The sequence below is a fragment of the Drosophila obscura genome, unplaced genomic scaffold (genome assembly GCF_018151105.1).
Source record: "Drosophila obscura isolate BZ-5 IFL unplaced genomic scaffold, ASM1815110v1 contig_1, whole genome shotgun sequence".
Lineage (NCBI taxonomy): Eukaryota > Metazoa > Arthropoda > Insecta > Diptera > Drosophilidae > Drosophila > Drosophila obscura.
This window is the reverse complement of record NW_024542679.1, coordinates 508,796-519,792: the sequence shown is the minus strand read 5'-3', so window position 1 is coordinate 519,792 and position 10,997 is coordinate 508,796. Positions and strand designations below refer to the sequence as shown.

Genomic DNA, 10,997 nt, shown 5'->3' with positions numbered 1-10,997 from the left:
CTGGGAAAACAGAAGAAAAGTTGGAAACTTCTCCTGAAGATAAGGGTAACGCTCCACTCATCCCGGCTGGGGACGCGCGTCGTAATGTATGACGAAGGGGGAGGGGAGACCTTTTCAAATTGATTTTAAAATAATGAATGAGGCAAACGCCTGACGCACATCAATTCTGGCAGTTGTCGCTCCAAACAGGGCGGCTCCTGCCCGCAGGGGGGGCACAGGGCTGCAATGACTAATGACAGGCCTGGCCTGCCCCTTTGTTTCCATCGTTTCTGGGGGCTTTCTTTATTGGGTCTGTTCACAGGAAGCTGATGTGGTAGGCTCCTCTGGCGAAGGGCTGGGCGCTGCGCGTCTCCAGGAAGTAGATGCCGGGTGTGGGTTCCCGTTGGCTCCTTTGTCCCATCTTGAGGGACGTCCAGCGGCAGTTTTGAACGTTCATTGTCTCCACGGAGCCGCAGAGGGCGCTGACAAAGTCGTTCTCCGGGGACCACATCTCCGCGAGCAGCTCGAAGGAGCGCTCATGCGAGCAGGAATCTTCCACACAGCCCGGCTGTGTCTCCCCTCCATTGGGGTAGTAGTCCACATGGCCCAGGCGCTCCAAGGTGCCCAAGCCGCCGCCATTGGTGTGCACAACCTCCACGAACTGCGCATCGGAGGGCGATAGCACATGCTGCAGAGAGGCTTCAGTGGGATCCAGGGCTGTCAGCTGCGGGAGTCGCTGGCCAAGAGCGGTCTGCACTTTGGCAGCCACAGCGCCCGCCAGATGGGCCCCTTCCGCAAAGCCCACGAGCAGAATCCGCGCCAGCGGGACATCAAAGTTTCGATTTAGCAGCTCGATCAGGCTGCCCACGCTCTCGGTGATGGCTGCCTCGTCCGTGGTCTCCGCCAGATCCACGGTAATCACATTGCACTCCCGCTGTTCCAGTTGGGCGGCCACCACGGCCGAGTGCTCCGGCGCGGAGCTGTTGCCCAGCCAGCGGGGAAGGGATAGCCTGAAAGCGGATGACTCTAGTCAGCGTTCGAGGCTTCGACCACTTCAGCCACTTGGGATGACTCACACAATGGGATCGGCGGCATAGAAAGAGCTGCGCACCAGCGACTCCACCTCCGGCTCAAGGGTTTGCGGACTCTCCGCGGTGCGGCGCGTGTAGAGAAGGAAGCCGGCAGCCTGGCCATGAACTGAATAAAGGAGAGAACATTTGATTAGTTGCGACCTTCGACCTTGGGCCCACTCACCAGCCGTGGCAGCTGAGGCAAGCGCTAGGGCTAGCAGTAGAAACGCTCTCGTCGGCATTCTGTAATCGACTGGGGAATCGATCAAGGAACCCTTTATTCGCAGGCATTCCGCCGAATCAAACGCAGTTATGCTCGATAAGATTGCGGGTTCAGTTTTTATTGCCGTTGATATCTACTCTTGATAAGTGCGGCCGGATTCCACCAGCCACCAGCCACCAGTCTATCGAGCGACGATCGTTTATGGTTTGGAATGACTTCAGCCATCCACTTGGCCGCAGATTTTCACACGGTTCCTCCTGTTCGCTTCAGTTCGTTCGTATTTCTCTCACGCGAAAAAATTGTTCTTTATGGCACTTGTTGTAGATTGTCCGATTAATCACCAGCAGCACAGCACTCGCCACTCCCCGCTGCCCTGCCACCACTCCATCTCCATCTCCGACTGACTGCAGTTGCATTTGCATGGGGACCGGCTAACAAATTGCACTTAATTGCCTGACAGCTCCAACTTCCAGTCAAGAGTCGAGCGTGGTTGGCATTCCTGGCGCCCGGGCGCTTGATGGGGGGGTGCATCAATGTCAGATAAAAGCGAAACAATGAAAAACATCTGCCTGCACTTCACTCTGCCACACTGCCACACTGCCACGCTGCCACACTCCGACGCTGACATTTGGGTTGAGCTGACAAATTAAACTGTTCGGAATGCTGCAGTTTGGCTCTGCCCCCAGGCACGTGCTTGATTAGGCCCGCAGCAGAATCAGATCCCAGTGCCGCTGTGACCTCCTGTGCACAGAGCAAGTCTAACCTTCTGAAGGTACTCGCATTCGGACTAACTGGAGCGGAAAGAAGAGCTTGGCTTGGTTTTGTGTGCTGCCCCCCCTCCATTGCAGGATGCGGATAAATGGCTTGCGAAATTGTTGTGTCAAGTGCAGGCGTTGCAGGAGCGTGGAGTTCGTCCTCTCTGTGGCACAACAATTAACCAAAGATCCAAGAACTCTTCGCTCCGGCTCAATGGGCGCGTCACGAGCTTACGCTGGATTTATGACCAAAAGACGCGTTATTAAGCGATGCCAGCGCCCATTTATAACAGGGCAGAGCAGCAGCGGGAGGGCGGGTCGTACTAAGCCACTTGTATTAGCATAAACGGAGCGGGATGACGGCACACGCAGCGCGTGTAATAAGCCAAGTGAAGGGGAATACAATGAGCCATGAGGCGCATCCTCCATTCAGCCGCTGGGGTCAAGAAGGGGGAAGGAAAGTCAATATGCCAGGGGACAGCTAACTTTCAAGTGGTTTCCGGCGGGGTAGCTGCTGCTGCTAGAGTCAATATAATAAATTACTGTGAGAGCTGCAAGAAGCTGCAAAGGTTCTGCCAATACTCGTGTCGTATCGAATCGAGCAGCACTCGCAGCAGGCCCCATTGCCCCAGCACCCACCCCGCACTGATGTTGGTTTCACACAATGGGGGCGAGTGAGAAGGGCCAGAAGGGCGTGTGAAAGAAGCAATCAGCCAACACGAAGAGTGGGAGTGGGGGAGGGAGCTGAGAGCTACTGCCAGACAAAAGGCAAACAAAGACGTTTCAACGGAGTGGAGTGGGCGGAGAAGGCGCGCCCGCTCTCTTGTCTATCAGCAAGTTGCCATGCAGCATCCCTGTGAGAATCACACTTGATGCGTCGCCATTTCTCATAAAAATTTCATTACATTGCCCGAAATGTGTGGCAGTTTAATATCAGCAAAGGTTACCCCACATTACTTTACTCTGCTCGACTGCATCAGCAACATCCTGCCCCATAAAGACCTCCAAAACATGCTTGATCGGGCTTTTTCACGCCCAGAAACCAATGATATATGGCAATGCCATGGCTCCTTGGCTAGCTTTAAGAACTTCAGTACTTCAGCTCCGTACGGTACCCATATGACACTTGCTTCGTATATGTATGTCGTATTCCAATAAACTTCTAGTTCAGACAGTGATACTATCTACATATAAAACACTTTTTGGGAAGGTTCGTCATAGTTGAATGAAAGAAATAAAATATTCTTGATATTATTCAAACTTTCAGTAGTCTAAAAACTGCATTTTTGGTACACACAAAAACCCTTTTGGGTATTTTATTACCCATTTGCAATAAACATGGATTGTGGACACCTCTTGCCAGGACACCCGAAGCTGGCAAAAAAAGATTAAGCTTTTTCAATTTTTCATTTTTCATTTTCACTAAAGGAACTTTTTTAACCACAGTTTAGATAATAATTTTGTCGTTTTTTTTTTAATGGCGTTTTTTGTTAATTTTTTTTTTTTTGCGAATTCTGGCAGTTCTGGCTTTTTCTGTGATTTATGTTTCAACCGAAATTATAACAGTGGAGAAACTTGAGTTAAGCATCGGCAATAATACGGTTTGCTAATTAAACTTGTTATCAACTATGCTCTTTAATTAATTTAAACATAAATTAACACGTTATCTTTCGCCTGATCTGCGATAAAAACATTCAAATGGCCATTTACGAGTACGAGTATATAGCGATTTACTGGGTTGGATTTGTAGTCGATCTGCTGGCAGCAAGTGTCTTGAAGTGTAGTGTAGAATACGAGCATTACGACCATTATCAGGCAGTTGAATTGTGGTCTGGTCTGACTAGTTGCATCTCCGCATGCCAACTGCTTGATTTGTGGCTTTTGTGGCTTTTGTGGCTGTACTTCCGCAGGCACTGAAGCAGCCCTAAGTAAGCCTCATCCTGCCGCTGAAGCAATTGCGGGAAGTGAGAGGAATCTTTGGCGTCATTAGGGCAGCCATCTTTGATTAAGCCTCCGCTAAAGTTAGTACGTGTGTGTGTGTGTGTTATGGGTGTGGTGTGGTGTGGGTGTGCCAGCGCATAAATCAGAGGCAGTCCTGCATGGCCGTGCGTGCGACCATGTCCTTGTGCGTATGTTGTTACAGGACTCGAGCATAAACGACTTTGTGATTAAAGAGCTCTCTCTCACTTGCTGTACTACACAGAAAGCAGAAAACACAGGAAACAGGCAACGAAGGACACACAGAGGGGCACACAGAGGGGCAGGAGCAGAGCTGGCCCAAGTCGAGAACGTAATTAAGAAGCAGTAGAAACGAGCGGTAGCGGAACAGGATATGCGAAATGAACGAAAATGTTGCATCTGCATAAGAAAACAGTTGCTGCCAAGGACTCTGCCACTGCCACTGCCACTGCCACAACAGAAGGAACCCACATCAGCGAAGCGAATCAATTCCATTTGAATTAAGCGCCATCCAGAGCGGAGCAGTTTCCCCAGCCTCCCCCACGCGTAATGTACACACCCCCCGGCCACCACTCAAGACTGCTGCTCTCGCTGCCACTGCCACTGCCACTGCTGCTGCTGCTGCTGCTGCTGCTCTGCCCCCTGCCGCCGGCCAATGGGGATGTGTTCACGCTGGGCTATCTGACGGGATCGCAACGGCGGCCGGGCAACCTGGACTACCATCGGCCCGGCCTGACCATCTCTGGGGCCATCTCGCTGGCCGTGGAGCAGGTCAACGCTGGCCGACTCGGAGCCCTGGGCCACTCGCTGGAGTTTGTGGTGGCCGAGACCTTTGGCGATGAGGTGGCCAGCATACGGCAGACGGCGGCGCTGTGGACGCAGCAGGTGGCCGTCTACATTGGGCCGCAGGAGACGTGCGTGCACGAGGGGCGCATGGCGGCCGCCTTCAACCTGCCAATGATATCCTACGTGAGTAACCTTTGAACCCAGTTGAGCACCCACTTAATCCTGTGTAATCCCCCCACCACAGTACTGCACCCATCGCGATCCCTCGAACAAGGGCGACTTTCCGACGTTTGCGAGGACCCGGCCGCCGGACACTCAGATCTCCAAGTCGGTGGTGGCACTGCTGCTGGCCTTCAACTGGACGCAGGTGAGCTTCCTCTACCTGGACGATGCCAGCGGCCAGTACCAGCCGGTGGCGGAGACCATCCTGAGCACACTGAGTGCGGCTGGCGTCAGCATTCGGGACGTCCGCACCTGGAACACCATATACCATCACGGATTCATGGCCAATCCGTTTGAGGCGCTCGTCGAGCAGACCCACGTCAATACGCGCAGTGAGTGGGAGTGCGAGGAGTCTGCATCATCTTCCGTCAACTAATCCCCTTCCTTTGCACAGTCTACCTCATTTTGGGGCACTACTACGAGCATGTCGGCCTGATGGTCTCGCTCCAGAGGCGGGGACTGCTCTCGGCAGGCGATTACTTTGTGGTGGGCATCGACATCGAGCAGTATGAGCCGGCCAAGCCCGAGAAGTATCTGCGTGGACTGCTGCTGGAGGAGGTGGAGCCGCTGGCCGTGCAGGCGTTCCAGTCCTATCTGGGCATCGTCCCCACAGCGCCCATCTCCTTCGGCACGTTCGCCCATGAGGTGGGTGCCTTGGTGTCTTGGCAGCGGGACTGACAGCGCCCTGACAGCGATGTGATTGATCTCATCTCATAATTGTCGGCCCTCTCGCCACATTGAGCACAGACAGACATGCTGACACGACCCTCGTTTCTGTTTCTAGGTCAACAAATACATGGAGCGACCGCCATTCAATTTCCCCAATCCGCTGGGCCTTTTCGGGGGCACTAAGCAGGTTTGCATCGCACGCACTGAAGGAAACCCAAGCCGCATCTCTCTCTATTGCCTCCATCCATCTCCCTCTGCATCCCCCACAGATAAGTGCCGAGGCTGCCTATCTCTATGATGCTGTGCATCTGTATGCCAAGGCGCTGCTGGAAGTGCTGGAGTCGGGCGGCCGGCCCAAGAATGGCAGCGCCATTGTGTCGGCCATCAAGGGTTCGCGCTATCGCAGCGCCATGGGGTGAGTGCTCGCTCCCATCAGCGCCTGGATCGCCTCCATTTGAATCTCTTCCGCATCCGCTTCAGCTACCACGTCTACATCGACGAGAACGGAGACGCAGCCGGCAACTACACAGTATTAGCCAGGGGCACGGCGAGGAACGGACGCAACCAGACGGTGCTCGGACTCCGGCCCGTGGGCACCTTCGGTCACAGGAACAGCAGCCTCAGCAGCCTCAGCAGCGACGCGTTGCCCGTAAGTGAAATCCCTCTCTCAATCTACTCTTGTAATTTGCTCTCTGCCCCCCCTTGCACCCACACACGCTTGGCCACGTCCAGCAGCAGGTAAGAGCGCTTTTGGCTTGGTTCGTACACACACACCTGTTCTGTTTGTCCATGTTATTTGCTGTTAATCCTACTCTCTGGTCTCTCTGTCTGTAATTCCCCCTTAGGATCTCAATCTGTACAGCCCCATCGACTGGGTGGGCGGCACGCGTCCCGCAGCTGCGCCACGCTGCGGCTTTAGCGGCGAGAAGTGTGTCAGTAAGTACCCATGCGAGGGAGCTCTGCTCCACTGGTCGAACTGCGCTGAGTTCTATTTCTATTTTGTGTGTGTGTGCTTCACAGATTACACGGGCGAAATCTCAGCGGCGATTGCTGGCGGAGCGCTGCTGCTGTTGGGCGTTGTCTCGCTGGTCCTGTACCGCAACTGGCGCTACGAGCAGGAGCTGGACAGCCTGCTCTGGAAGATAGACTTTCGCGAGGTGCAGATGCACGAGAACGAGCGGGAGCAGCAGAGCCAGAAGCAGACGCGCGTAAGTCTCTGGCAGTGACAGGCATTTCACTTAATGATGCAGACGGGCAGACACATCCACATCCGGTTGAGTTGTGTTGTGTTGCCTGTCAGCAGCAAGTGGGTTTTATGTATGACTCTGTCGGGATCTTGAAACGGTGGGGGGGCCAAGGTCTAAGACTCTTCTCCTGCCTTTGCATGTCTGACAACAGCTTTTGCTAAATCACTTGCCACGTCGTCTTCCTCCGCAGTCCACCCATCCGCTGATACGCACCAGCCAGGTGAGCCTCAGTTCCAATCCGGATGCCGACTTCCGCTACACGACCATCTTCACGCCCATCGGCCTCTACAAGGGTCAGCTGTACGCCATCAAGAAGGTGCGCAAGAAGAGCGTCGACATCACGCGCGAAATGAAGAAGGAACTCAAGCTGGTGAGTCTCTGAGCCGTAGGCTGCCCACTCTCCAGCGTTTCTGCAGTTTCTGCATTGTGTTCCGCAGCTGCGCGACGCACGCCACGACAACATCTGCGCCTTCATTGGCGCCTGCACGGATCCGCCCAACATCTGCATCATCAGCGAGTACTGCACCCGCGGCAGCCTTAAGGTCAGTCCAGCGGTCCCAGTACTACATAGACTCCACTCTAACCCCACCCCACCCCACCTCTGCACTGGTTTCATTGCAGGACATTCTGGAGAACGAAGACGTCAAGCTGGACAACATGTTCATTGCCTCCATGGTGGCGGACATTATTCGCGTGAGTGCTGTAACATTATACTAATGGCCAGCCAACCCCTAAACCTGAAACCCTTGCCTGCCTCTCCTCCCCGTGCTGCGCAGGGCGTCATCTATTTGCACGAGTCACCCATCCGCTTCCATGGGGCACTCTGCACTTCCAACTGTCTGGTGGACTCGCGATGGGTGGTCAAGCTGACCGACTTCGGGCTGTTTGCCTTCAAGCAGGGCATCGAGGACAGCTCCATGGACATGCAGCACATGTCGGCCAAGTGTCTCCGTGAGTGCCCGCCTGCCCCCCCACTATCCTGGCCCCCTCCTCTAATGGAACTATTATTCTTTTGCAGGGCTGCTGTACCGCGCCCCGGAGCTGCTCAGGCTGGGCCCCTCGTCACTGGTCATGGGCACACAGCGCGGAGATTCCTATTCGTTTGGCATTCTCCTCTACGAGATGCATGTGCGGCGCGGACCCTTCGGGGAGACGGGCCTGGCACCCATGCAGTGCCTGCAAAAGGTGCTCCAGCCGCAGGATCAGCTGAATCCGTACAGACCCTCGCTGCAGCCACTGGAAACGGCATTCGATTGCGTCAGCGAGTGCCTGCGTGAGTGCTGGTCGGAGCGGCCCGAGGACAGGCCCGACTTCAAGACAATCCGGGCCAAGCTGCGGCCCCTGCGCAAGGGCATGCGGCCGAACATCTTCGACAATATGATGGCCATGATGGAGAAGTATGCCAACAATCTGGAGGCACTCGTCGACGATCGCACGGACCAGCTGCAGGAGGAGAAGAAGAAGACTGACGCACTGCTGCACGAGATGCTGCCGCGCTGCGTGGCCGATCAGCTGAAGAAGGGCCACAAGGTGGATCCCGAGCACTACGAGCAGGTCAGCATCTACTTCAGCGACATAGTCGGCTTCACGGCCATGTCCGCCGAGTGCACGCCCCTGCAGGTGGTCGACTTTCTGAACGATCTCTACACCTGCTTCGACTCGATCATCGGCCACTACGATGTCTACAAGGTGGAGACCATTGGCGATGCCTACATGGTCGTATCGGGACTGCCGCTGCGCAACGGAGATCTGCATGCGGCCGAGATTGCCACCATGTCGCTGCACCTGCTGAGTGCCGTCTCCGAGTTCAAGATCCGCCATCGGCCCACCAATCGTCTGCTGCTGCGCATCGGCATCCACTCGGGCCCTGTCTGTGCGGGCGTCGTGGGCCTGAAGATGCCGCGCTACTGCCTCTTTGGGGACACCGTCAACACCGCCTCGCGCATGGAGTCCAGCGGCGTGCCCCTGAAGATCCACTGCAGCGGACAGTGTCGTCAGCTGTTGGATCGCGTGGGCGGCTATCACTTCCAGGAGCGTGGCATGATCTCGATGAAGGGCAAGGGCGAGCAGCGCACGTACTGGCTGCTGGGGGAGGACGAGGAGGCGCGTACACGTCGCACCTACGAACGCTCCCAGCGCAGGGGCTCGCGGGCCCTCAACAAGTTCATCCAGGGCACCATCAAGCAGGCCCACGACCAGGCCAACGAGTACGGCATACGGTCATCGCTGAAGCAGAAGCATCTGCCACGAAACTCGCTGACCCGATCCTCCAGCCTGGAGTCGCCCAAGAAGTTGCGCTTCGCCGCGGGCAGTCTCCTCGAACATCATCGCTATCACAGGTTTGCAGTTGTCTCTTTTTCTGCGTCTCTCGGGCAAGAAATTAACTGATCCTTGGAATTCTTTTCAGTGACGAGGCCCTTCTCGAGGTGGACTCCTACACGGGGCTGCGACGCTCCTCGGGCGGTTCCACACACTCGCGCTACGAGGAGACGACGCTGTCGCTGACTCTGTCCTGCCAGAGCATCGAGGTGGTGAGCGGCCAGCAGAATCAGCGGCGTCCCTCCTCCTATCCCACTGCCAACACCCCGCTGCTCCTGAACCATGTGGAGGTGTAGGGTGCCGTCAGGCCTAGTACTTATAGTATAACCCAACTACAGGGATCTTAGTGGAATTTGTGTTCAGCATAGTATAGCCAAGTATTTCTATCGCTTTTAGTGTTGTGTCTAGGACTAGGCACAGGCCCCCCAGCGAATTCCTGTTGGCATGTTCCCGGGGTGGCATGGGGGTCTGTGCCCCGTCCAGTGTGTAATTGTGGTATCTGTGTAGCATCAGCATATTGTGAGAGTGATTATAAATCTAGTCGTTGTCTAAACAAATTCAATCGCTAACTTAAACTAAACCGAATAGTCAATAGCCCTACCTTAATGGATGAATAAACCAACTGGAGAGAGTACTCGTACAAATCTAAGGTCTAAGGTGTCTATTTGCTGCCCTGCGCTGCGTTGTCGCCTGCTCCTGTAATCTCTGAGCCAGACGCTTCATTTCTGCCAGTCAGGAACTCATTGCAGAAGCGTCCCGTGCTGCCGTCCGCTTTGCAGTAACGCACATTGGGCATTATTTCCTCGCCGCAATTGCTAATCTTGGAGATGTTTTTATGCTGTTTTTTTGTGGTTTGATCAAGGGACACGGGCTTTCGTTTTTCCACCGCAAACTGCAAGCTGTAGGCCATGCTGGTCCGCACCTCTCCCTGGTGAGGTTTCGCGTCGGTTGCTGTGCTGTTGCCCTCGCAGATGTCCCGGTTCTGCAGCGGCTCCTTGTGGCTGTTCAGTGCCGTCGCGACCTTCAGGCGGTCCAGCTGCTCCAGGGCCGCGGACGGGAATCGTTCCCGTAGCCGGCGCCGCTCCTCTGACAGCTTGAACTGCTCAAACTCCAGCAGCTGGTTCTGGAAGCCGGTGTTCGGATTGGCCACAGCGCGACCCGCACGCACCACCTTCAACGCCTCCTTCCAGTTGAGGTGCGTGGCCGTCATGATGTAGGCCACGGCCACGGTCACCGAGCGCGACATCCCCGCCAGGCAGTGGATGAGCACGTTGCCCTCCCGCAGCCGGGCGGCGTGGATGAAATCATTGCAGACGGAGAAGTACTGGGAGAGGTTCTGGTCCGGCGTGTCCGAGGCCATCACGCACAGGTAGTGTTTGTCCTGGAAGAAATCGAAACGGAGTAACTCGAGCGAACGCAGTGTGGAAACCCTGTTGCCTACCGGCCACAGACGTTTGGGAGTGTCATGTATGGCGACGATGTGCGAAATCTGAAACCTCTCCAGCTGCGCGTGATCCTTGGAGTCGTGACAGCTGCCCACATACAGGCCCCGGAGCACCTGCGGCTCGAACAGGATTTGAATTAGACACTGAGACCTGCTTGATTTGACTCAGCTCACCTCTCCCATATGCCAGTTCATGCTCTGGTCAGCAATTGGTACAACTCTCGCTGTCATTGTTGTTTCTTTCAGATGCTGCACGCTTAAATCTGGCGGCATATTTTGTATCTGTGATTTGTTTGTTATGAATTGTATATTGCTTACATTTTG

General features: G+C 55.1%; 3 protein-coding genes across 7 annotated transcripts; 1 reads left to right on the top strand and 2 right to left on the bottom strand.

Annotated features, from left to right (window-relative positions):
- Nucleotides 1–206: 206 nt before the first annotated feature.
- Nucleotides 207–1,298, bottom strand: LOC111072247 (pancreatic lipase-related protein 3). The gene is made up of 3 exons (XM_022363983.2): nucleotides 1,234–1,298; nucleotides 1,056–1,176; nucleotides 207–989 (listed from the first exon to the last, which is right to left on the bottom strand). Exons 1-3 carry the CDS (start codon nucleotides 1,289–1,291, stop codon nucleotides 296–298), a joined length of 873 nt encoding a protein of 290 aa, XP_022219675.2. The 5' UTR covers nucleotides 1,292–1,298; the 3' UTR covers nucleotides 207–295.
- Nucleotides 1,299–4,428: 3,130 nt separating this feature from the next.
- Nucleotides 4,429–9,968, top strand: LOC111072372 (speract receptor). Of its 5 annotated transcripts, none has more exons than XM_041593622.1 (15): nucleotides 4,429–4,955; nucleotides 5,017–5,326; nucleotides 5,389–5,639; nucleotides 5,779–5,850; nucleotides 5,933–6,078; nucleotides 6,144–6,312; nucleotides 6,396–6,401; nucleotides 6,509–6,599; nucleotides 6,684–6,871; nucleotides 7,062–7,280; nucleotides 7,348–7,452; nucleotides 7,532–7,603; nucleotides 7,687–7,861; nucleotides 7,929–9,249; nucleotides 9,318–9,968. In XM_041593622.1, the coding sequence occupies exons 1-15, from the start codon at nucleotides 4,536–4,538 to the stop codon at nucleotides 9,523–9,525; spliced, it is 3,753 nt and encodes a 1,250-aa protein (XP_041449556.1). In that variant the 5' UTR covers nucleotides 4,429–4,535; the 3' UTR covers nucleotides 9,526–9,968. The 5 variants fall into 5 exon arrangements, with proteins under 5 accessions (XP_041449556.1, XP_041449555.1, XP_022219900.2 ...); XM_041593621.1 differs by having other exon boundaries at nucleotides 6,399–6,401; nucleotides 7,101–7,280; nucleotides 9,318–9,967; XM_022364208.2 differs by having other exon boundaries at nucleotides 7,101–7,280; nucleotides 9,318–9,967.
- LOC111072375 (dual specificity protein phosphatase 22-like) lies at nucleotides 9,649–10,997 on the bottom strand. Its single transcript, XM_022364213.2, has 3 exons — nucleotides 10,848–10,997; nucleotides 10,671–10,787; nucleotides 9,649–10,610 (listed from the first exon to the last, which is right to left on the bottom strand). The coding sequence occupies exons 1-3, from the start codon at nucleotides 10,944–10,946 to the stop codon at nucleotides 9,891–9,893; spliced, it is 936 nt and encodes a 311-aa protein (XP_022219905.2). The 5' UTR covers nucleotides 10,947–10,997; the 3' UTR covers nucleotides 9,649–9,890.